The sequence below is a fragment of the Ochlerotatus camptorhynchus genome, unplaced genomic scaffold (genome assembly GCF_037179485.1).
Source record: "Ochlerotatus camptorhynchus isolate MF236.1 unplaced genomic scaffold, CSIRO-AGI_Acam_v1.1 ptg000008l, whole genome shotgun sequence".
NCBI classification, from domain to species: domain Eukaryota; kingdom Metazoa; phylum Arthropoda; class Insecta; order Diptera; family Culicidae; genus Ochlerotatus; species Ochlerotatus camptorhynchus.
In genome coordinates this window covers 3,354,051-3,381,132 of record NW_027040500.1, presented here as the reverse complement: position 1 = coordinate 3,381,132, position 27,082 = coordinate 3,354,051, and the positions used below count along the sequence as shown (strand labels likewise).

The 27,082-nt window shown below is 39.5% G+C and overlaps 1 protein-coding gene across 3 annotated transcripts in view; it reads left to right on the top strand.

Moving 5' to 3' along the window:
- The window catches only part of LOC135698300 (protein qui-1), a 252,835-nt gene that overhangs the window by 173,501 nt on the left and 52,252 nt on the right, over positions 1-27,082 (top strand). For all 3 annotated transcript variants that reach the window (XR_010517471.1, XM_065218228.1, XM_065218216.1), the window contains exons 12-15: positions 11,178-11,347; positions 11,502-11,648; positions 11,814-12,111; positions 23,433-23,550. Coding sequence is in view for 2 of the 3 variants with exons in the window: in XM_065218228.1 (XP_065074300.1) it covers positions 11,178-11,347; positions 11,502-11,648; positions 11,814-12,111; positions 23,433-23,550 (733 nt within the window). In the remaining variant the exon portion in view is untranslated. The remainder of the gene's footprint in view (positions 1-11,177; positions 11,348-11,501; positions 11,649-11,813; positions 12,112-23,432; positions 23,551-27,082) is intronic.

Here is a 27,082-nt window from a genome sequence, read left to right as displayed (position 1 = left end):
ATAGATGGTATATTAACATTTTGTAAATAACTTTGGTTGCTGACTCTTCAACTTATATGGAAAAAAAAAATAAAAATATATAAAATAGGGAAACAGAGGAACAACAGAAAACAACATGATTTAAAACAAGATACAAACGAATAATCCAAACAAGATTGGGATCATCAAAACCATTCCTAGGTCCAGAACCATTTTGTGGGGCCTCAGAATGTACCCTCAAAATGGAACTAAAAAACTGGGATAAATCGATGATAGATAACATTTGGAAAAACACTAAAATAGCTCGACAGTCCAAAAGATTTATATCACCTAATAAAGGAGCAACTCAAAGACTTCTTAGTCTCTCCAAAAAAGATCTATGTACTTTTAGTGGCCTAGTTACGGGCCACTGTTCAAGTACATATAATTTAAAACAGCTAGGCAAATTGGAAGATGACAAATGTCGATTCTGCAACCTAGAGAGTGAAAACTCGGAACATTTACTATGTAACTGTGCAGCACTTTTTCATAAAAGGAAAACTTTTTTCGATAAGGGTTTAATACAGCCCTCAGAAGTATGGATGACTCATCCCAGTAAGGCAATAAAGTTCATTCGTTCTATAATACCTTACTGGGACAATGCCTATAGTCAGCTAGTGGAAATCACTCAAACAAATAGTGATACAACACCCTGATGTGACATACATTAAACCGGGGCCCGCCACAATAGATCAAATAACTGGTCGCAGTAGGAAAATGTACCCAACAAAGGAAAAAAAAAAAAAAATCCAAGCAAAACAGAGCTCAGCTGGCATGGGTCCAATAGGGGAAATCTATCCAGCCAAGATGTCTCGACGACCGAAAGAAATTTCTGTCGGTTAAGATAAGTATCGGTTTGTTGGCTGGCGTCGTAGCGGCACGGAAGATCACTGTAGCCTCTGCCGAGAAAACCGAGCACTGTGGAGAAAGACGGCTGCTTTCAGCAATACCGTCTCCGAAAATCCCGATGCCTACTCCGTTTATCGACCGGGGCCGTCGGTGTACCGGTTTACGTGGTCGACATAGTTGGACCCAAGTAACTCGGCAACCGATCTGCGCAAAATCACGGACGCATCCCCTGCTTTGAAGTGGTTCTTGATTCGATTGTCCAATTGGATTCGTGAAGAGTGTCAACTTTTTTCTCCATGCCAATGGACTTTGGCCACTGGGGGGAGGTCGATGTCGGCGGCCGTGTGGAAAACTCTGTTCCCCTCGTCGAGGAGAAAGATCCTATTGTTTCCGGAGGTCTTGGTGGAAAAGGTGGCGACCTTTGTGGCAATATTTGCGTTTAAGCAGAACCGGAAAGGAAGAAGACCCGCTTCGATGCATGCGGCGTCTGCTGGAATGGATGGTAGGAGACCAGATATGATGTGGATGTAGCTGTTGTAGACCGGTGCTAGGGTTCTAACCAGCTTCTCGGAGGCGATACAAGTAATTTCCGTCCCGTAAAGCAACCTGCTGTCGATGATGGCTCGCGCCACCCGGAACCGAACATCGCGATTGTTGGATCGGTGAGGCCGAGAGATCGTTTTAACGAGGTTGAGTTACTGCAGATGTCATTTTTGACCAGTTGGAAATGTTGGTCGAAGGAGAGCGTTCGGTCGATCAGTACGCCGAGGACGCGAACTGTTTTCCTGGTTGGAATGGCTTGGTCGGAGATCGTAATTGGGGTGCTATTGACTCGGTGATGAGTCGGACATACGTGGCATCGGATGCTCTTCCTGGCGGACAGCTGGAAACCCATTGAGTCGGTCCATTTGACGATGGCAGAGACTGCCGCTTGCGTTAAAGGCTCTGTTGTTTATAACACTTTAAATTTGTATTACGAACACCCACCGTTATTTCTCGGCTGTTTTCCAACCAATTGAACTGATTTTTTGTATTGATAATGTGACGTTCGTCGTTTCAACTTGCCGCTTTGTACTCCTTTTGATTTACCCCGTGCTTTTAACGTAAAGAAAAAACTTATTTGTGACCGGGATTTTCAATACTTTCACTCTAGAAGCACGCTACATACTTCCCTAGTGCACGAATGTGGATAAAATACAAAATATTGAAAGAAGATTGAAGTGTTGCAAAAAAAAAAGTAAGTATAGATTTCATAACTAATTAAAATAAACAAAGCTGTGGGGCACGTTAAGCTGTTTGTAACTGCTTGTTTTGACAATCATAGGATTCGTTTTTAATTTTATAATACTGTTAAAAATAATCGCAGTGAGTATACCCTTTTTTTATTATTATAGTCACTTTAACACTCTTGGGTCATCTGTGACTTGTCCGGGGGTGAGATTTGAACTCGTGACTTTGGCGTGAGGGGTATGGATGTTAACCCCTACGCCGGGGTCGCCCCTGAGTATTCACTTCCGCTAATAGTTACGCCTTTCGTTTCAACTTGCACCAGTGTACCTTATATTAAATTACTTTTGCTACCCAATTGGAACTTGACGACTGATGTTCTGCACACTTATGGATATTACTTGAGAGTCTTCAAAAGCTATACCACTTTTTACTTTCTACCCTTAGATCATTACTTCGACATTAGCGCCTATTTCCGTCATATCGAGTACATAGAAATATAAAAACTATTAATGATATCGATGTGAATGCATCAATAAATTAACAAAGACGAAAAATACTATTTTTCAGCATCCAGTGTTGAGAAATTCTTCTGGCAATGTTAGATTTTTAGCAATATCTCAAAAATTTGTAACTCTTTATCAATTCCAACGGTACGGTATGGAAAGGTAAATGGCCAAACCCGTTCGAAAAATAAGGTAAAGTGCGGGTTGTGCTTAGCAGGACGGAAATTAGATCTTAACCTTACAGTGTGTGCACTATGCCCAGTTAATCTGAGAAATTTTCCTACCCAACCGCTAAACCTAATCTGCCACCTCGTGCATAATAGGGGATGTGGGGGTAAAGGACAGGGTGGAGGAGGTAAAACGGATAGATACTGGATTTGTCGGGAAAACGCTAAATATAACTAATGAAAATTCATAAGACCAAACAAATTTAATTATTTTTCATTTTATTCCATTTAGTATACTGTATCCATGACAGATACGAGTTTTGACTATAATGTGCAAGACATGAGTATCATTCCCGTCAAAGTCGCTGCAGACATATTTTCGAGTAGTTAGAGTCGGAATATTTTTCAACGCCTCCACAGCCCTGGAAAAACAAAAATAAAATTAACATGAATTGTATGAAAATTTTGAGTACAACTCCTTGGAAATCCTGAGATGAAGAAGAAAATCGTACAAGGATTTTGAAAAGGATTTCTGGTGAATATTAGAATTAATATAATTAAGAGTTCTCGAGAAAATTTACAAGGATTATTAAAATGGATTATCATTGGCAACCTTGGTTTGCAATATTTAATTTAAAATCAAAGTTATATTCTATAAGCATTCTATATTGATCCCAAACTTAATGAAATTTAAAATTTAAACTGTTGGGGTATAACATGATTTTCTGGTGTCATTTTCGTTTTTGCTGTGTAGCTAAACCGGTGCTACACCGCCACACACCGAAAAAAATCAGGGTTTAGCTATCATTTGCACCTTTGTTTACAAACAAATGATCATGAGCTGTCAATGACTCGCGCTTATTGCTGCTTACACTTCACCGATGTAGTGTAGCAAAAACGAAAACGACATGAGTAATTTCAAAGGAAGGCTTCTAGAACTGATACACTTTTCTTTAATAGAAACTTTTGCACAAGATCGATTTTTGCACTATTCCGATAAATTTCAGTAAGATCGTAAAACTGCAGAACATTTTAATTACATTTTGCAAATCCCGCATGTCATTGCCAGTGATGCTTCTCCGTAGCGTAAGCTCCTTTTCTGCTCAGGTGTTTGAAATGTCACTGGTAGTAGCAAGAAAATTAATTTCACTAGAAGCTGTGCCACACTCCTATCTACAGCTACATAGCACATGACTTCATTCAACTACTGTAATACAAAATTTTCAAATGAGCGTTTCAGCGCTGCTGTCGGAACTGGTATTAGTATTCTTCGTCGTTATGCTAGTCACGCAGCTGCTCTCCCACCAAGGGTGTCATGTTTCATAGTTCTCGCAAGACCAGACCACCCTCCCACCCTTATGCAAACGAGAAGAATATGTATCATTACACCCGTTGCATGAGCGTTTAATTTATCAAATGGGCAACATCCATTCATGATGCTTTGTAATGATGGGTTGTAATAGATGTAGGAATGCATATTTAAAAAAAATCACTACCTGTGACATCATTGTTGGAATTTGGTTAATTGCAGAATTCAAAATTGCGATTATTGAATTGAAACATCACAAGTCGTGCGCTCTTCATTAACCTAATTAAATGTTAAAAATCTCTACATCATTGGAAATTGGATTGATAGTCCGGATGTTGCTATCCTATCCGTGGTCACCAGCTCTCACCAACAACCAACGACCGGAAATGGAAAAAGTTTCGATCCTCTTTCATCTTCTCCTGTCCATGATGCAACCGATCCAAAAAAAAAACACCCATCCGTGTAATCAACCTCACGGAAAGTTTAATTGATTGTAATGGGAAGTTCTGCTGTACAAGTCATGCTCCTAAAGTCTGCGAATCGAGCAGCCCACAAAACGGAAGAGAAGAGGCAAAAAGTATTTTAATTGCTTGGAGCCATTGGGTGAAGCAGTGTGAAAAGGGAGGATTCCATTAGGCGTGATTTTGATGTGACGACCTACGAGATCCGTGATGTGGGTCGATTGCTGGTTGGTTTTGAAATGTTATGTAGTGTTTGTTTTCGAAGAGCTATTTGTTTTGTGAAAATAAGATGATGAAGGATCAGCTTCTTAGGCATTCTGTGTAGCCGGATGAATGAAGAAATATACGGAAAGATGCTTTTCCAACAATGCTAAGTAAAGAATGACGCGCCAGTGGAGTAATATAATATGGCAACATCAACTCAGTCAAAGGTTTTTAATTCAAAGTTGCCAAATAGGTTACTTTTATATCATTTGGTGAAATTATTATGCCAATTGCTACTTGAAATGTACGAGAAAGAGACAATGCGCGCTATGAAATTCGTTACAAATACCAAATCCAGCGGACGTCTCTATTAGTGATCCATATGTGAAGAACGATCTAGCGGAATCAACTAAGCCAAACTTTGCAGCGAAAATTAACAGAGCAATCATGGAACGATGATGTTCTAGGATTCCGCGAATCTCTTGCGTCATGGATAAATCAAAATGAACATAATTGCCGAAGTCGGAGAAGCAAACACGATAGGGATTATGCTGCGAAGGGCTGACATCCTGTGTTATGTACACGTAGTGCAATGACAAAAAACGAGTTTGAGGGCTTAGCTCCAGAAGCTCCTCAAAGTTTGCAATCACCAGTGGGTTCATAATTTCACAACGGGTGACGAACCTGAGGGACAATTCCGAAAACCGATCAGAGAGTGGCAACATGCCCGCCAACACTTCAAGACTCATCGTATGAGTCGAGTGCATGTATCCTAACGCGATACGAAGACAGCGATACTGGATCCGTTCCAGTTTGATGATGTGCGTTTTAGTCGCCGACTGGAAGCAAAAACTACCGTACTCTAAAACCGATAAAATCGTTATCCGGTACAACGTTAGAAAATCTTGCAGATGAGCTCCCCACCACGTTCGGGTAATTTTTCGGAGAAAATTGATCCTTTGTTGGCATTTTCGTCTCAGGTACTTAATATGGGATCTCCAGGTGTATTTGGAATCGAACCAGACCCCAAGACATTTTAAAGGCATGGAATGAATGATCGGCTTACCCAAAAGTTGCAGCTTCGGTTGTGCAGGGCTATGCTTTCTAGAAAAAACGATCAACTCAGTTTTTTCCGTGGAGAATTCCATACCTAGCTGGATAGCCCAAGTACCGTATGCGTGATAAAGTTTGCACCATTGAGCAATGTCAAATTTAAAAAAATTCTCAAAAATTTCGTTTTCGAGTTTTTTTTTATTTATTCAGAGTCTCTAGTATTATTCCCAGAGTATTTAACTATGTTAATCATCGATCGAGTTTCCACTTGCTGCAATTACGGCCTCCACACGCTTCCGGAATGCACGGCAGGTTCTAATAATGTAGTCTGGATCCATTTCTCTTCAGGTACGGGTCAGTGATTGTCTGAGGCCTGCTGTACTCGGGTGGCGTTTAGAACAGGCCTTGGCCTTCATGACACGCCATATTGAGTAATCCAGCGGATTAAGATCGGGGTTGGATGGCAGCCACATATCCTTCGCAGCGATAACCGTCGGAACCCGAGCTGACCTCGGGCGATCTGTGGCCACCTTCGCGGATAGTTGTCCTTTCTTTTCTCGGTCTAAAACCCTTTTGACGGTCCACCGAGACACTCACACGGCGATTGAAATGTCTTTTGCGACATATGCGCGTGGGACAAATCACGAATACGCTGCCACTTCGTCATGGTGAAACTGTCAAACTAAGTAAATCATTTTCTTTTATACAAGCCAACTACGGTATGAGCTATAGGTTACGTACATGCAAAGAATACTAAGGCATTGTATGCACATGTGAAACGGGAACCTTATTTGTACGATGGTGCAAACATTATCACGCATACGGTAGACAAATTGTCTAAGGTTTACTGTGAGGGTCCTTGCAAGTCGACCCCTTTGGGCCCTGTCATAGACACTACGCCGTCATCTGCAAGTTGTCTCAACGTGCAGTAGTCACTTATGTCGTTTTCGTTTTTGCGGTGGAGCACTGGTGTAGTGTAAGCAGAAATAAGCGTGAGTCTTTGACAGCTCAACATCATTTGTTTGTAAACAAAGGTGCATCCCAAATCTACACCCTAAATATTTGGGTGTACGGCCTCAAAAACGCAAAAAACGAAAACGATATTAGACAATTGTCTATTTCTCTGACGTAGAAACTTGTAATCAGTTGGTTACAATTCGTGGATTTTCTTCTGTATGAGTTATTGTTTGTTGGAAAAATTCTCGCTTTGTTAAACCTAAAACAGTAGACACACACAAGAGCGAGAGGGTTTGTGCCGCTGCAAAGAACAAGAACGTTACTGAAGGGAAAAAAAACTATTATACAACATCTCGCACAAAAATGGTTCTTCCATCTTCCAGTGGAAGGCCATCTTCCAGTGGAAGATTTACAAAAAACAAACAGGCGTCCGTGTGCAAAAGACCGGTATTTTAAAGTGCAGTGCCATTTAGTGTAACCCCCCCCCCCCCTTGTGGGGCTTCTGGGATGTTGGGTTGCCTCCGTTCAGGACCTCTTGTGCTTTTGTATATCTCGTACCACGTACCGTAAAAAAACGGTCTCACACTGCTCGACTCGGAAGTCAAGATGGCTTCCGAGCCTAATAGTAAATGATCCTCGATCGTCCGTTAGGGCAATTTCTTCAGGCCGGTGGCCTTAATTGCCAAGGAGGGTCCCGTCTCGGCTTGACCAAGGTGGCCATGCCACGTTCAGCCGATGTCGTCAACGACGGAAGACGCCTGCCAGCCAAACGAGCCAGCAAAGCCTGCTGAGTCGTATGTCGCTGATGAACGCCACCAGATCCGCTGTTTGCAGCCCGCGCCGCAAGTTCTCGGCCACATGGTAGTGCATGAGCAGCCGTGTGGGCCAATGCCAGCGTCGCGACGCCGTAGGAGATTCCGCTGCAGCAGTGAGTACAGTGCCAATTTTAAGCCCTCGCACATACGCCACATATATGAAAAACCCACACCTAAACGCCACAGAAAAGGGCAATAAATGTTTTAGAAAATGTGAATGTTTCTGTGTTTTCATACTTTGTCCGCGTAGCCCCTCCGAATACTCAATAACATGCCAGTCCTGCGATACAGTTCAGGGGTCTAATGCTACTGAGCTAGTTACCCGGGAGTGTTTGGTCATGCCATAGTCACAAATTATACAGAAGGGGGCTTAAACATGAACCCTGGGGGAGACCAATGTAACTAAATCGAGAAGCTGTAGAGTGTCCATGAGAAAAGCTCTTATATTTCTCTGACAACAAATTTGTCAGGTTTTTTAATAACTCTTACTCGCCTCCAATCATATGGAACAATATTGAGCCCCAGGAACTGACAAAACAAGTTCAACATACGCCTCTTAGCGACGTCTGGGAAGTTCTTCAACAAGTTGAACTTGATCCTATCAGCCCCGAAGCCGAATTGCGACACGAAAGGAGCGCGAGTGAGAGCTCTAGCATTGAAAAAGGCTGGCTGATCTCGTCTACCGAATTCGTCGTTTCGCGAGGAATCATCTGTGCCGGCACGGAATCAGGACATACTTTTCGCGCGAACTTGAGCATCCAACGGTCCGAGTACTCCTCGCTATCGTTGTTTGAAGTTCACAAATTGCCTCCAGTATCCGCGGTTCTTGGCTTTGATGAGGCTTTTGAGTTCGCGTTCAAGAGAAGAGTACGCTTCGAAATGCTCGGCTTTCCGGAAAAGCTTAAACGCGTCGGACTTTTCACGATAAAACTCTGTGCATTTCTGGTCCCACCAAGGGGATGGAGGTTTCCTATGGACCGGCCAAGTTTGAGCTTGAAGCGCTGTCCTTCTACCGACGTTATGGCTTCATCGATCACAATCTTGAACTGTGTCCAATCGATATTACGGATGAGATCGTACGCGACGTTAACGGGTTCCGACGGACTGAACCCACTGGCAATCGAAATTTTGATCGGCAAGTGATCACTACCGTGGGGATCCTGGATTACAGTCCACGTGCAATCCAACGATAATAAATTAGAGCAAAGTGTGAGGTCTAATCTGCTACCATTCGAGGATGGTCCAGCCAAACGTGTTACTTCTCCATTGTTAAGAATTGTCATATTGAAGTTATCACAGAGGTTGTCATCATACAGTTCCCCTGTACCGTGAGAATTAAAATCTCCCATAATCAACCGTCGAGTAGGAAGAACTGAGCAGATATCTGAAAGATGTTTTCGATTAACCGAAACTCGGGGAGTAATATACACAGAACCAATACAAAGGCTCTTACCTTTATTAATAGCCTGCAATGCGACAACTTCAATACCTGGAAATTGTGGAAGATTCACTCTATAGAAATAATGGCACTTTTTGATCCCCAAAAGAACCCCTCCTCCACGCGAATCCTCATACAGTCAAACAATGTTAAAATCATAAAAAGCAAGATCTATATCTAAGGAGAGCCAAGTCGAATAATGTTAAAAACATAAAAAGGAAGATCTATATCTAAAGAGAGCCAAATTTCACAAAGAGCAAATGCATCACAATCATGATTGTGAACTAAAAACTTAAAAGGATCTAATTTAGGAATGAGATGTCGACAATTCCGCTGTAGAACAGTGATCAAATCCCCGACCTCGTTTGGAAAATGTTTCATCGAAGGAAATGATTACTGCAAGGAGGGCCCACTTCAATGTCAATTGCTTCAAGAGGGTCTTCACAGTAGGATGCATTGCCAGAACAATGCTTTTGAGAGGATCAGAAATATCGAGGTACTTGAAGATACCGTCCACAATGTCATCAAATCAGAACAACCCAGATGAAGAAGGGGCTTCTGTTCTTAAAAATGGAACATCAGGGGTTTTGGATGTCCCCGGGAGTGATGGAAAATCCTGGGTATAGATAGTTCTTCGGAAACCAGGAGGAGTTGAAACTTCCTTTTTTCCACCACTCCTTGATTTTTGCAAACTGATTTGAGGCTCCTGATCAGCGACTATCCGTAAACGGATGCGTCTTCGTTTCCGTAAAGAAACTTTCGGAAAACTGAAAGGAATTCCCTCCTCAGCCAAGTCAGAGTCAGTCTCGTCATCTGACAAAAAAGAAAAGGGATTTTTGTCGTTGGTCAATGGCTTGGCTTAAGCATTTCTGCAAAATACCGCCTGGAACGTTCCTTAAGAGAGCGTTCTAGTTTCTCTCCGCGTTGTTTGTACACCGGGTACCACGAGACACCATGAGGAGGAGATTCTTTGCAGTACACGCATTGTAGTACAGTAGCTGCACAGGCGCCATCCTCATGCTTCTCCTGCATTTGGAACAGCGTGCCTTGCTGCCACAGTGGGAGGCCGTATGTCCCAACTGCTTACAGTTTTGGCAGTTCATGACCCGGGGAACGAACAAACGCACAGGCAGTCGAAGTTTTCCCAGCTCGATGTAGTGAAGAAGGACTGAACCAGAAAAGGTCACACGAAACAAGAATGTGGGGGTAAAAATCTGTTTACCCTCGCTGACAGATACTGAGCCCAGTTTTTGGATATCCAGTATCTTCACCGGGAGAAGCAAAGGGTTCTTAAAACGGCCAGGCGCCGATACGTCATTGTTCATTATTTGTAACAAAATTCACTTAATGCTATATCTAGTAGGAGTTGGGCCGAATACTCGCGGCTTACCCGAGGTTAGAGGGGTACATTGTCGAAGGATAGGATCAGGGGAGGAGCTTGGGGGTTAGGTTTCGTTGTCTCATCAGAGCGTTGTCCCCAGTATGAACGGTAGTGCGGTTCTAGCTTTGTCTGGAGTTCGACCGCCTATGGTGACCAGTGGGTAACGATGAGACTCATCGAGACGGGGGGACAAGACAAACAAAAATAAATAAAGAGATACAAAAGACAAACGAATTAAATTCTTATACTAGACATTTGCAGAAACACATAAATCGACTGCATATAGCAGATATCGCTTGTTCCCAACACGTCTCTGATAGGGATATACGGTTGTCTTCCTTGGGCCTCAAGGGTATTCAAAAGTCACTCTCTGGCGGCGTCATTATCCTTACATTTCCAAACTGCGTGATCGATGACATCGTAAGCGTTTTCCACGCTGTCCACGAGGTTTATTGTATGGAGATGAGCATCTAGCGAGAAGTAATTTGTAAAACATTGAAGAGCATTGTAAAAGTGAGAAGTTGTGACTTGTTTTCACAGTGATCAGATGGCGTCTCTTTGTATATTCTAGCCTCTTTAGTTAATATAATATCGCAAGAGAAGAACCAGGCATCAACTGATAGTCTAATTAATACAGCTAACCTAACCTAAGATAATATCTTTGATCTATTGAAAGATGAGAATACAAATTTTATATGAACTTTTCGAATTGTTTTAGATCAAACAGACTTCAGCATAAAACATGGATCAGATAATTATCGTTTTTTTTCATATTTTTCGATGGCTCTACAGGTATCCAAACGCAACACGACGATAACGTGACGCAAATCATTACGTTGGGACCGGACATCTCCTACAGCATACGGCACGTTGAGGAATCCTGGCATCATCTAATTAAATCCGATGATACGAAAAAACTCAAAGAGATTGCGGTGTGCAATTTCGACTTTCTGCTGGCGGCGGTAAGCACGATGTTTTTAATTAACGACCACCACCTACGAACCGGTGTTATTTGACCGGTTTTGTTGGGAAAATTGCGCACGCAAAGCAAAATTTGGTACTTGATTGCACATTCTATTTCGATCTTTTCCTTTCTCTGTACTCCTTTTCTGACAGGTACAAACGGTGTCAATTAGCTATCTGAGATGTTTAATAGAGCACGTGCGATGTTACATTTTGGATCGAGATATCGAGCTGGTATACTATACAATTCGGAAGTCGAGCGATGTACTCACCAGAGATCCAATGCAGCTAGGAGCTCAGGTGGGTGTAATTCGATACATATTTTTTATTACAGGAGTCTCTTTTGGGTCAAATTTGATAGCAATTTCAGTAATCCAGTCTTTCAAAAAACAGTTATATACTCCGCCAACGATAGCGCACATACCATTCCAACACAGGAAGTTGACTGATTAATCTCTTTTCCAGCTGATATCCTGGCTCAAATCAGTGGCAGCCCACGAAGGCCCTCAGGCGTTGCTGAGCGTGACAGTTCAATCAGCGACGGCATGGTGCGATGGCTACACGGTCCCGCTACTGGTGCCCCTCACGGGTTGGCTCCCGGTGCCGCTTCCATCCCAGATACGATGCATGGCCGTTCCAGGCATGGGACCGGTACGCTACATAGAGGTTTCACCCTCGAAGCAACATCTAATCCTCTCGCCAAAGGTGGGCGACCCCCAGCTATGGCACATAATGAGCAACAGTTTGGTTCACACATTCAAGGGTAAGTGGAAGGATTTAATTACGAGATAATAACCATCAACTGCGAACGGTGGTGTGGTGGAGGAAGGAAGGAGTGTGCTTTCCAAAAATTTCGCTCATTCGTTTCGACTGGGGTTTTTCCAGGAAAACTGAATTGCTCTATAACCATAGACGATACTAGCTAGCAGTTATCGTAAAGAGCTACTTATTCAGTTGAGTTTTGAAGATGGTAATATACCTAACCAAAAGCAGCATTTACGAGCCTTGCACACAAACACATTTAGGAATGCACAATTGTAGAAACTACTCTAATAAACATACCACATAGAGTTGAGATGATATTCCGAATAGGTGATTAGGTACTTCCTATGGTTATGCTTTATGCGGTTAAACATCATACTTTTTATTCGCACTTCCTTAACACTCTGAACACGATGCCTTCGGTTTGATGTGTAACGGAAAATTGGCGATGCTTGAAATATCTTTGCTCAGCAATTTATCGATAGATGCAAAACCTACTAATACCGAATATATATTTTGTACCTGCTAGATACAAGAACAGGTTAAAAGCACAGAACAGAAAGTGGCTGCACCCTTCATTGACGAACACTAGCGCACCTAGCGGTAGAAGGCATCTTATGCCTGCAGTTAAGATAGGCAGGATATGTCTAACTAAAGTTGAAAAGACGCATCTGTGTCACTTGTTAATTCATACATGTAAAACCACACAAATACTAGAAATAAAGATCATTTAAAGTCAAAAAACAAAAAAAAAAAAAGTTAGGCAGGATATGTAACGCTACCACAACGCATCTCTTGTTGAGCAGAAAATCGAACCACTTTTTGATTCACCTATTTGTTTGCACTTCCCCTTCTGTTCTGTGTTGAAAGGCATATGGTTTGACACACAAAACTTGTCAAATTTGCTTTCAGATAGCCACAATCAGAGATTTTACGACTCGCGAGCGCTCACTCTGAGTGAACGCACTCGAATCATAAAATCGCTGATTGTAACACTTTGAAAGCGAGTTTGACTAATTTAATGTGTCAAACACATACATTACAACCACTTCTATTAACTAAAAAGTACAAATTATCATAATAACATCTAATGATTTCATAATTCCAAAAAACCGTTTTTCATAGCAAGTGAGTAGAAGCAACCCTGGTTTCCCATTCTTACAAGTCTTCACGATTCCAAAATTACCCATATTGTGGGTATTTCACAGAATGTCCAAGTTTTACTATTACTGAAAGCCACCATCTTTGATTTCAATATGGTGATAGACATTTATTTCCGGAGTCTACATACCGATTCCAAAAATACCCATAATGTTGGGTATTTGGCTGCATTTACAGTTGTTCTGTATCCGGAAGCCGGCATCTTAAATTTCAAAAGGACGTTTAATATGAGTTTCCAGTTCCTGAACCCGATACTAAAAATACCCATATTGTGGGGTATTTGACAGTATTTTTCAGTTTTTCTGTAACCGGAAGCTTCCATATTGGATATCAAAATGTTGTCAGTCATGGAATTCTGGTCGCTACACGTAAGCCCGATTCCAAAAACATTCAAATTGAGGGGCATTTGACAGAATTTCCAAGTTTTACTAAAACCGGAAGCTGCCATTTTGATTTCAAAATGGCGTCAGACATCGATTTCCGGACTGCATGCATGTTCATGTATGTTTCCAAACATACCCATATTGTGGATTATTTGACAGTATTTTATAGTTTTTCTGTAACCGGAAGCTGCTTTATTGCCATATAAAAATGGCATCAGACATAGATTTTTAATCCTACACGTCACCCGGAATTTAAAAATACCCATATTGAGGGGTATCTGACAGAATTACCAAAGGGGGTTTCAAAATGCCATCAAACATAAATTTCCAGTCCCTATACGTCATTTCGATTCCAAAAATACCCATGTTGTGGGGTTTTTGACAGTGTTTCTAAGATTTTCTGTATCTGGAAGCCGCTGTCTTGGATTTCAAAGTGGCGTCTGACATAGATTTCCGGTCTCTAATCGTCACCCCGATTCCAAAAATGTTCATATTGAGGGGTATTAGACAGAATTTCCAAGTTTTTATCAAACCGGAAGCCACCATCTTTGATTTCAAAATGGCGTCAGACGCACGTCACGGTCACGGTCTCTACACGTCAACCTGATTCTAAAAATACCCATATTGTTGGGTATTTGGCAGTAGTTCTCAGTTTCCCAGAATCGCAAAAAAAAAATCGTTGTTTGGAATTAACTTCATGAAAAAAATCCTCGTTATTTGGGATTTACTTATTTAAAAGAGGGACGTAAACTCAATACTGCGTAAAAAAGACTTCGCTTGGTGTAAACTAACTTTTCTTGTAGCTGAAGATACGGGAGACATCATGGGTTTTTACACTTTAAAAATACAATGAAATTTGTAAAAATCTCGATTGGTTGCAATTTAGGCAAATTTTGGAATTTACGCGGATTTCAAAATTTACGCGGTATTTTTTTCGTGGATTTTAGAATATACGCGGTATTTTTCTAAACTGTTTTCAGAATTTACGCGGTGTTTTTACGCGGATTTCTGAATTAGCGTAGATAGCGACTCCAGTGTATTATATTCGCTCATTGTGTGGATCGCTTTCTCAAAGATTAGTTGTATAAGAGTGTGCCAAGTAAATGGGTGAACCACACACTCTTTGTCGAGTGTTGTGAAACGCATGCACAAAGCTGCTTTGCTAACGCTCTGAGGTGCTTTCCAGCCCTGAAGCAGACCCCCTACACTCTTTGGAATTTATAGAGACAGATAACAGCGCCAAACGGTTTGTGACGAGGCAACATTGAACTGCTGCGTTGGAAGAAAACACGCACACCAACATCTATACATGTGCGAACCCACACGAGCGGATGATACAGCGCAAATCAAAACAGGAAGCGGTGTCATTATTCATCGTCATCATTCAGCTTCGGTTACTCCCGTTTGCGTTTGTTTTCACCGGCGTTGTCAAATACTTCCTACGTTATAAAATAGGAAAGTAATGTTTATTCCAACGTAATCTTTGAATTGAATGCGTGCTGCGTTGGCCAAAGAAGACAGCATATTTTATTACGTTTAGCAATGATTTCGATACGTTGCATTTCCAGTGGCTGGGGTGTTGGAATAATTCTTTAGAGAAAGGGAAGGGTTTCCAATGTTTACTTCTATGCTTATTGAGATTATGTTGAACAACAGCTCCGTAAATCATCAATTACTATTAGAGATTTGCATCTTACTGATACCAGTGGTATATTGGAAACTCTTTCGCTCGAAAGCAAAACATATTACAAGCACATCATAATAGCTTGGATGTGTGATTATCTTCTCAAGTGTTTCTGTTGCGTATAGAGTGGTAATTAATGATTGAAATCACAAACAAGTAAGAATCTTGCTATCGCAATTTAATGATGATGACATCGAGGATGATATCGTCCTCTTCCCTCGGCTGATCATCAACGTCCGCGTTGACATATGTCATGCTGACACCTGTCAGTTATTGAGCCCTGTTGGTAAATTTGGCGGGGAACTCCCAACAGTTTCAATGTGCCCTCAACAGATAGCACTGCTATCACATAAGGGCCTTGTATGAGGAATTGATTAGTGGGATATCTTGTTTATTAGATATCTTTGCCTGAAGGTAAGGAACGACACATTTTGATTTTTTGGCTTATTGTCACCCCCACTTACGGTACTCACAAAAAGGGTCCGGTACTGACAAACCTAACTACAACCGTTGCACAGTAGGAGCTTTAGGAACAAAAAGGTTTATAATTGGCTGCCACTGAAATATAACACATGTTATAAACACATGTTTTCTTAATGGAAAAAACACAAGAAATAAACTCCAGTTTGAAAAACAATGTTCACATGTATAAAATATTCAGATAGTTGTTTACACTAGATTAGAGACCAAAAATAAACCAGGCGCAAGTTTTGAGTTGCAGTGATATCTTAAGTTTGAAAAAATCACTTAATTCGAGAATATTCTTATCTTTCATGTATCATGAAATAAATAAAAATCGGAGAATTTATGTAGAAAATGAAAAAAAAAAATAAGTGCTAGTACAATATATTTTACGGTACTCTCCCAAGTAATTGAAACTCCGTGCATAGTGACTAAGTGATTACAATTAGGTTGCAAAAATTAAGCTCTGTGCTTATGCGGGAATATTATGCGTTGAGTTGTGGAAGCGTTGGGTAAAATCATTATTTTTCGCAAAAAAGAGAGAATATCTGCACTTTTTTACATTCTTCTGCAAATCATAGGAAGACTTCTCCCATTGACGAAAATGCCTGTGTCATCGGCGAGCAATGATTTGTAGCAATTCCTCATTGTCCCTTCTATCCTTTATAAACAGGAAATCCAAACTTTGCCTGAAGATCAATCTTCTAATATGTAATCAAACTTTAAGATGGGGTTTTTCGATAGCAACTCATTGTTGCGGTTCGTTCGCTTTTGCTGTAACCCCGTTGGAAGCAAACAACTTGTGGAGATGTCGGTGGAAACAAAACTGATGATAACATTCAGTTTCACACATGGCAACCATCAATGGAAGGAATTGAGAATTTTGCTGGATGTGGAACCTACAGGGTTATTCAGAATAACTGTCACCGTCTTCACAAATATGCAATTCTCAACGGGTAAAATGGGTATATGTTCAAGTATTTTTGTTTTAAAGTGTATACAAATATCAACTTGTATTGATAATTCGTTTTCGATTTCACGCAGCCTTGGACGTGAATATGGAGCATGTCATATTTAAATCTGTATAAATTCGTATGTTATCTTTTGGAAACTCTTCAATAGAATGAAACATTTATTTTTCGCATTACCATAGAGGTAAAAAAGGAACCATGCGTGGAAGCTCCGTTCAATATCAGAGCTTAGACGCATCACTAGGACTCCAAAAGTGCTGGAACTAAAACGTGCGTGCCAACTGTGGTTAATTTTCGTGATGAATGTGGCTGGTAATTAAAGGTAAAGGGAGAGAGATTTGAATTAAAGTATGCCAAGTTTAAGGTTATATATGTAGTGAAGAATGTACTCGAAAAAAATGCAACAGACAAAAATGATAACCAAAATCATTTTAAGTTGAATATGTTTGAAACTCTCAGGGAATAAATAAACACAGATTAGCTATGTTTTTGCAAAGTTGGATTATTCAACCTCATCTCCTAGGCTAAATTCCCGCACCTTGGACTTAACGCTACCCATCAAATCCTGTGCAACACTTGCGCCATCCTTCTTACACACTTTCATCCACTCTTTCTTCAAATCCTTGTCGTTTTTGAAGACCTTCCCTGTTTTCCGGAGCTTGCCTTTCATAATAGCCCAGAATTTTTCTATTGTGCGAAGTTCTGGCGAGTTTGGTGGATTTGCCTCCTTCGGCACAAAAACAATATCGTTGGCTTCGTACCACCCCATCACCGGTTTCACGTAATGGCACGATGCCATTCACCTTCGTGGGACCGGAGAAAGGACAGCAGGCGCTTCTGGAGGAATTATTCTTTATATATTTGGCCGTTGATGGTGCTGGTCGTTATGTACATACAGCTTGATGAATTTGCAACACCCACAGATCACCTGCCACACGAAGTACTTATTGGCAAATTTGTCGACCTTCTTCTTCCGAAACTTTTCTGGGACATCCAGGCGGGACTTGCCGATGAAATACTCCCCGTTGCCTGGCATCCGCTTTAATATACGTCTCGTCGTCCATTACGATGAATTTCGGCTGCACCAAGCTGCTTCCTAGCGCGCGATTTGGCCACCGTATTCTGTTTATCGGTTCGGTTAGGCGTCTTCCTTACCTTGAAAACATGAAGTCTGGCCCGTTTCATTGTCTGCTGGACGAACCAGACGGCAGAATTGACCTTCTTGGCCACGTCCCGAATCGAAAGGTTCGGATTGCGCTTGTAGTAATCCCTCACCTTCCTTGCGTTCACAGGGTCGGTCGTCTTTGCTTTTCTTCCGCTGCCAGCTCGCCGCTGAGCAATTCCCTAAGAATTCACAAATCGGTTTATTTTTGTATTTTTTGATTTGGTTGAAATTTCGCGGAAACGTTCCTTATGACTTGCCATTTTGCATCTTCATTTCGCCAATTTCAATCCAGCCTTATTTTTGAAAAGGGCCTATAGAAAAATATCAAGCTTATCTTCAGAAAAAAATTAATCGAAAACTTTTTGTTCGATCGGTTTGGTGCCTTGGGCAATATTGCAGGTAATAAATGAATTTGAAAACATATGCACTCTTAAAAAATTTACCCAACTTTTTTTCAAAACAATTTTTCTTAAAAGGTATTTTTCGTATTTTTTTTTTAATTTGTTGATTTGTTTTAGGGGACACAAATACCATCTGGGGCCTCCCTTAGCTCAGTCGGTAAAGGCGCAGCTACAATGCAAGACCATGCTGGAGGTGGCTGGGTTCAATTCCCGGTCCGGTCTAGGAATTTTTCGGGTTGGAAAATTTCTCGACTTCCCTGGGCATAGAAGTATGATTGGACTTTCCACACAATTATAGCAATGCAAAAATGGTACAGGCATCGAAAGGTCTCAATTAATAACTGTGGAAGTGCATCTAGAACACTAAGTTGAGAGCACGCAATAAGCTAATATGCGATATGGAATAAGCTTGAAATGCGAAGAAGAAGAAGAAGTAATGCCATCTATTGCACTATAGGTCAAGATGGAGTAATGATGGGCAAAGAAGTTATGATTTAAAAAAAAATGAAATAATATCCGAAGCTTGGTGCAATTACTGTTTACAATAAAAAAGCACTCATGTAAAATTTTGCTAAATCGCACCGATTTCGAGATGTAGCGGTTTGAAAGTAGATATTTGAAAATGGGGGTAGTTTTTGGCCCTTTTTTTTAATGTATTTCGCGGTTCTCCAGTTTCGAAAATATTTTTTTCAGAAAGATCAGAAAATTGTACAATGAAAATGCTCTTGGTGGCTAATCGATATGATCTAAATTATCCGGAATGTGTATGTTTTAAAACAATTTATTTTCTTACAAATACATATTTCACTCGTTAGCATGTGCAAAGAACTTATAATTCCGATTTTTCGAGAATGATTTCATTTATTTTTACATTGTTATATTGATATAGTTGTAATAGAAATCCATACTTTAATTCTTAGTAATATCAACAATTTTCTTTTCATTATTACAGTTAGAAAAGTGTCTGACTTCTATTTGCCTTTCAGAAATAGGAATAAATGAGTGGTATTGTTGAGTTCCTTGAATGGATATAGTCTTTAAGTACTGTTCTTTGAGCTCGTGCTTATGAGGTTTATATTCTTCAGTAGTTGCATAACAAAAGAAAATTTGAGTCAGCTGATCCTCGTTCCGCTTCTGAGCCCAATCGTATAGTTCCGTTGCATTTTTTATCGGATGTTCACGTTCTATAGCAACGTTAAATAAAGGAATGAAGAAGTAAAGTACCCGTTCGGTTTTGGCACGGTTAAATTATGACAATAAAACAAAAAAAAACGTTCGTTTTTGGGACGGGTTTTTGATATTGGCACCAAGTCAAAAACTAACGTATTTCCTTGATTTGTTTTCCGTGCTGAGCACCAATGCTACCGACGTCAAGGAAGCAGGTCCCACACCTGGACCCTACCTATCGAACCATCAACTTATGAACCGGGGACCAACGGCTTTACTTCCCTTCCGAAGGAAAGCGTGATCAGAGATGTTATGCCTCAGAACCAAACGTATTTTGGAAACAATGTATAATTGCTCCTTATCATTAACATTTTTAATAAAAGATTAATTATTAATAACGTCTATGTCATAAAGCTGACTCACGGTGGTTCAAACTCAACGAAATAACAAATCAAATTTCAAAATAAAACTGCTCGATTTTGGCACGTTTTGATTTTGTGACATTTAGTGTTGCTCGGGCTTGTTGTTCAGATCGAATGGGTACTGTAATGGCGAAAATAACTACCTTTTTTTAAAGTCATTTTAACGCTCTTGGGTCATTCGTGACTTGTCCGGGGGTGAGATTTGAACTCGTGACTTTGGCGTGAGAAGTATGGATGCTAACTACTACGCCGGGGTAGCTCCCAACTACTATTTTTCTTTAACTAAACATTTTGGTATTACTTTATGCGTGAAGTAAACGATTTACATAGTTGGAGATGCTTGACGTCAAATATCAGACTCAGTGGTCATTTTATGCGATAATTAAACTTATACGATCATATAAACTAGCAGCTGCGCTATAAGGGGACGCATTTTGCCCGCCATGGGCATTTTACCCCCATTTACCGTAATTAACTGTTTGCATCAATGAAATTGTTAACTTTGGTAGTGTTTAGCGGTACCAGCTGTTTCATGGAAAATAATATCTTGTATGTTTTTCTGCCAAAATTGTTTCTCAATTTTATTTTAATTCAAATTACTTTAAACAGATTTTTGCATCCATTCACAGCATCCATGTCAGCAATTTTCGCTATCATATCTACTAGCGGGTGAAAAATATGGGGGGGGAGGCCATTTTTCTCGCAATGGTAATTTTACCCTCATTACTCCTACTTTTCAAGAATTATTTCCTTATTATGCAATTGAAGTACCCTTAAAGGAACATTACACACCGATCAACTGCAATCACTAAATTGAGGATGTCAATTACGCTATTTGTACCCATCTTTATTTCTCCGAATGTGTAATGTTTACTGTCGCTCGAAAATCGAACGAATAAAAGTAGATATGTAGCAAATATTGGTATCTACTCCATCTCAACACAATATCAATAAAATATGTGTCCCAATACAAAGCCTTTACCGTACGAGAGAAGATATATGCCTTAAAGCACTTCACTCCATGCCCAAAATAAATCGAAAGACAGAGCAAGAACGTATCTACGTTGAATCAACAGGTCCATTTTCCCATTATTCTCCCCTTCCAGCTCGCAGAAAGCTAATAAGTATTCATTTCCCATGCCATATCTTATGGCTTCTCTTTCTGGATTCGCAAACTCTGGAAATTGGAGGCTCGTTTCGAGAATCTGGATGGGTAGGTTTAACAGGGTCATAAAAGAGCTTCATGCTGCTTCCCATGCCCTCGTACCTTCGGAAGAGGAAGACAGTCCAATTCGCGCCCCGGGGCAAAACGCCTGAAACGCATTTTTATAGGTTTCCTTTTTATTCGTGAATTTATCAAGCAGCATTGCTAGTTCAGTACTTAAACTAGCATTTCTGCACAATAAATCCCAGAATTAGCAAGGGAAAAGCTATTAAAAACCACACCGGGCGTTTTGCCCCGGGGTGCATTTCAGCCTGTTATACCCTACAGATTTTTTCCTGTGCATAAGAAGGTGAACGAAAAGGAAAACCTAATCAAGCCAGAATCTAGAATCCAAGTTAATTCAATAATTTTTCCGTACGATCTGAATGTGTGGGGTAGATTCTTCCCGGTGGCCCCATCAACTTGGCTGTGGCGTGCTGCTGGATGATAATACATTAATTCATGTCGCTGGTTTGTTAATACCAAGCAAGTGATCGCTTATGTTGTCTGAAGGGAATATGTTTTGTTGTTGCATAGCTACACGACTGTGTAATATGAAAAGTGCAATTTAAAATTAAAATATGTAGTCATGCCCAGAGCTGGTAAATATCACGGCCGTCATGTGACGATGAGAAAACAAGTCTTTTCACTATCACGAGACGAAACTACCTATAGTTAGCTTTCTTGTCATTTTTCAATGATCAAGCACTCATGAGAATAATTCTTATGTGGTTTTGACATCAACATTTGAATTTGAATTTAAGCAAACAGCCGTGTGTAATCGGTAGAGTGAATACATTATTAAGATTTCCTCGATACAAGTAACTTTAATAGCATTAAATGAGCTAGTAATTACGATGATCACAACACTGTCAAGTTCTGTCATGACAAAAAAATTCAATGAGATTTTTAAGAAAATCTCTATCATCGTTTTCTCATCCGATGATAGTGACAGAAGTATCTCTGTAAATATCGCGTGAGATCTTTCATTGAAAATGACATTTGCCAGCAGGGTTACTTCCACTCACTTGCTATAAAAAATTGTTTTTCAGAATTATGAAATCATTAGATGATATAATTATAATTAGTACTTGTAAGGTACAAGAAGAGTTAAGTATGTGTTTGAAACATAAAACCTGTCAATATTGCTTTCAGTGCGTTGCAATCAGCGATTTTACGATTCATGAGCGTTCACTCAGAGTGATACGATCTCTGATTGTGACGCTCTGCAAGCGAAATTGACAGGTTTTATGAGTCAAACACATACTTTTACACCCTTTTCTTGTTACTACAAGTACAACAAATTGTTACATCATCTAATAATTTCATAATTCAGAAAAAAAAAATTTTATAGCAAGTGAGTGGAAGCAACCCTGTTTGCCAGCCCTGACATGCCTGTAGAGCAGATTGCATTAATCAGTCTAATATCAAATCCAATGATTTCCAGAATAGTGCGCTTTCGAAATTTGCACTTTACTCCTGTCTTTAATAACAGGAAAGTAAACATATTTTTAACTTAAAATTCCTATACCTCACTGGGAATTGAAACTGACGTCTTAAGTATAGTCTTGCATTATAGGTGTACCTTTATCAAATGAGAAAGATCCATGCAATGCACATAAAGGTGTGCCAAATTCAAACGATCTGGATATAGTGGAGAATTCTAAAATTTGATTGCGAAAATGTATGGAAACGGATCGTAACTATTCATATGCTTGTCAAAACTTCAGAAATTGCTCGATTTTTACCTAACCTAGGACTTATTTTTAAAAATGCAGACCGCAAATTGATTCAACTTAAACACATAGAGTTATTCTATCGATCCAGCATACAAACTTCACCCACCCTAATGAGCATAAACTAAAAGAAATGCGAAGCCTCTACGCATCGTCACTCTTAATATTCTAAGGTGTGTCTGTAATAAATCGCTGCATTCCTGGTACACCTGATACCCATTCGTGTCAATAGATGCCAAACACAAGTAGTTCTCAGCTAAATCCATCACTATTCTAACTTTAGAAGTAGTGCACACTAACCGCCCCTCTTTTGCCACAATGACCATCGTTAGGAGTAGCTTCGTAGAAGCTTAATCCCAACTAGCGAGAACTGAGCAGACAGTAAGGCTGTCTTTAATACCATCATAGCACGCATTCACTGAACAATCTCGTTTTACAAAGTAACTATACCAGAATGGTTTCATGCACGTCACCATTCTGCGTCTCCACCCACGTCGCACAGACTTAAAACCTGAATTACAAATTTCCATTAACTGTTAGTTGACTTTCTCTTTCTCTTTCTACAGGTCACAGCGGTCCAGTTACGTATATGAAGGTACAATCGCAGTACCTGCTCACCGCATCCGAGGACACATCTGTTATCGTATGGGACATGCAAACACTGGGGATGAAGTTGAGATTATGGTAATGTACTGAATGTTTCCGGCAAACTAGTCTAAACGCTACTTAGTCAGTCTGAAATGCTAGGTTAGGTGAGCATTTTCCAAGGCATGTGCACGAAATTGTGCGTAAACCGAAGGGTGGGTGTGTTTGTAACAATATATCATCAGCCAACAGAAAGTGCCACTTGGTGGTGGAATAATTTCAGCAAGCGTCCAATTGTGATCATGCAAGATGTTTTGAAGCTTTCGAACTAAGCTGCAGGACGATTAGTTTGACTTGAGTCTTTACACCTACTGGTATGAACGGTCTCCAGCTAGTGGCTAGTGTCGAAGCTACTACAGCTTATTTATGCAAATTTATTGTTGTTGGGAGCCTCGTGTTGTGCATGTCTGTTTGCTAGGACGAAATGGACGAAATTTAGTACCTACTAGTAGAACAATTACATTATACAGCAATGCCATAGAAAAAGTTAGAGTGGATCTTTTAATTTCGTAATGATTGGTAATTTTGTTCTTTATGGACGAATATTAGGTCCGTATTTTTTTTTACTTTCGTGTGTGGGAGGCCTGAAAAATTCGAATTTTTTCGTATTTTTTTTTTTAGATCATAGTGAAAGATTATTATATCTAGTTTTTAAGAAAAATGTGAATATGAACTTTAGCATCGAACAATATAACCGATTGTCTTGATTGTCATGGTCTCGGTTTTCATAGAAATTTCTATTTTTTATTTCTTGCGCACCTACAATCTTCCTTCGCTTAGTGGTGTCGTTAACTTCAGCTTTCATTTTGTTGCATATTTTACAACAAACCTTTGTTTTGTCTATGAAAATAAAATGAATTTAACATGGACGATTGCTGGGGTATAACCGTGGCCAAATAGAATTAGTGACCAGGGATCTATCTGAAATTCATTCTGACATGACATACCTTGACTTCGAATCTGGTTAAAACTGGGTGTACCATTTTTTGACGTAGACTACGTCTTCCGGGAAGGCACTAGGGGTTAATCGAAAATCTAAAATTGCGACCGTCACGAAAAGATGTAAGGTTTTGAACATAACTTATAACTTATAACTTTGTCATTTATAGATTAAATTAAAATCCAAATACACCAACTGATAGGAAATAACCCTCTTAAGCTGTAACAATAAACGCTTTTTAAATTTTTCATGAAAAACTGTTTTAAAAATGTACAAATAAAAAGTGATAATTTTATCGCTGTTTTCATGAAATAAACGTTCTCCCCAAACCTAGTCGTGATAATCGAGTACCATTTGGTTGCAAATCGAGCTGCTTGAATCTGAAAAGTTATTAAACAGCGCTGCTAATGTGCCCAGGGTTTTACAGATTTTCTGGAACATTTCAGAACCAAGAATCTGTATATACAGATTTACAGATTTTTATTTAAAATACAGATTAAACAGATTTTTACTGAATTCCAAATAAATGTTCTCATTATTTAAAAATCCTAGTACGATTTTAGTTTTCATTGAGCATACATTGTATTCAGAGTGCACTAAATACATTACCATTCAAAGTGTTTTTGGTTACTTCATACGTGAAATGTACGATTTTTAGAGTTGGTTGGAAATGCTATCTAATATGAAACTTTAGTGTGCAAATTTATAAACATTACCAATTTCTGAGTTGTTTTTATGTTCTAAGCCTCTGGATGAACATTAAAACAACTCAGAAATTGTTAATGGTTGCATCTTTTAGGTATAGACATTATGTTCCAAAAATTGACTAAGTAGCTTAAACAAATATTAGTTCAAGATCCTCTCTGTCAAAAATTTGATGATATCGAAATGTCAGAAAGTGTATATACATTATTCATTATACATTATACATTACTCATTATACATTATACATTAAACGTTATACATTATACATTATAAGAGGTACATTTAATATAAAATGTTTTTTTTTATCCTATAAATGTTATTTATGCAAAAATCAAATAGTTTTCAGTTGTGAAAGGCTCGGTGCTTGAAAATTTTTGCAATTAAGGAATTTATTGCATCTGGTATTAATTAGTTGGTTCAACAACTGTAGCATTAAAAGCAGGTTATTAGTAACGATGCAAATTTTTGGATGAATTGGGAATATAAGCTCAGTAAAGTAAAATTTACTAATAACAACTATTTTACGGAAGCATTTTTCATAATATTTGCTCAACGATTGATACAGATTTTAAACATAGATTTAATTACAGATTTACAGATTTTTTTTTTTTTTCAAACAAAATACAGATTTAAATGTGGCAACCCTGAATATGCCTCAAACGTGGTTAAACGTGACATTTCGAAAATGCCGGTAATTGATCAGTTTTCAAACAGAACTCAGCAACGGTTGCCAAAATTGAACTTCTAGTCGGTCCGAAATAACCACGCTCGTATAGCAGGGTTATTCGATAACTCATCTGTCATTTTTAACCACGAGTTAAATTTAACTCGCCCATTGCGACACAGCCTTGGAAGTAAAATTAGGGCCATCGATAAATAACGTATATATTTTTTTTGACCAACCTACCCACTTCCCCCTCGATGCGTGTTTTGCAATACACCTAATACATGGCCGGTCCCAACGTCTGAAACCCCTCTCCTTCCTCAACTACTACGTTATTTATGAAAGTTCCCTAATCATTAGGCACCACTGAAAATCAGCAGCTCACCACACAAAACGGGTTAGACATTTATGCGAAATTTCGGTATTCATCGTCAATATTTCGCGATCAGACCATTTAAGCTTAAAATCCCTCCATTTTATTCTCGGTACATCTTTAATATATTGATTGAATAAAAAAAATATTAATATGTTTTGTTTTTAAGATTTTGTGCGTTTTGTGAACGCACATTCATTATTTTGCATAAGGGGTGTTTTTGTGGTGAAAAAAAGGATTTCCCTACACAAATTACAGACTCCTGTACCAAGCACTGAAATTATCAGACGGTACCTCTATTTATGCTTTTAGATTAGCTATGAAAGTCCATCCTACCTGGAAAATTAAGTCCATAGAACGGTTTATAAAATCCAAGATTTTTTGCTGATGGGGGCGAGGCATAGCAAGCCGTTCGATTGCATAATTTTCCAAGTAGGAGGGACTTGCAATGCTTATCTCTTAGCAGTACCGTCGAGTTTTTTTTTTCAGTGCTAGGTACTGACATTCCTACTTGTAATGGTCGATTCTCTTCATCGATTTTCTCTTTACATTGCTACAGCTAAGCGAAACAATTCAAGCTGAAGTAGGTCCTAAGTAGCATTGACAAGATTCTCTTCGTCGACTTTCTCCTTGAATCCACTCGGCCCAGGTATTTTCAGCACACATATCGATAAAAGAAGTTTTTATCTAGCACCTTATACGACAAATACAAGAAACGGTTATTTGCTTAAGTTATTAACATAAGAGAAAGTCAACGAACAGAATCGAGCAATGCTACTTTGGATTTAATGCAATGTTCAGTTTGAACATTATCAGAAATTTGTTCATTGTAGTGCTATTACAGGTTGTATTGGTTATCAAAAGCAAACGCACCGATCAATGTTAATCC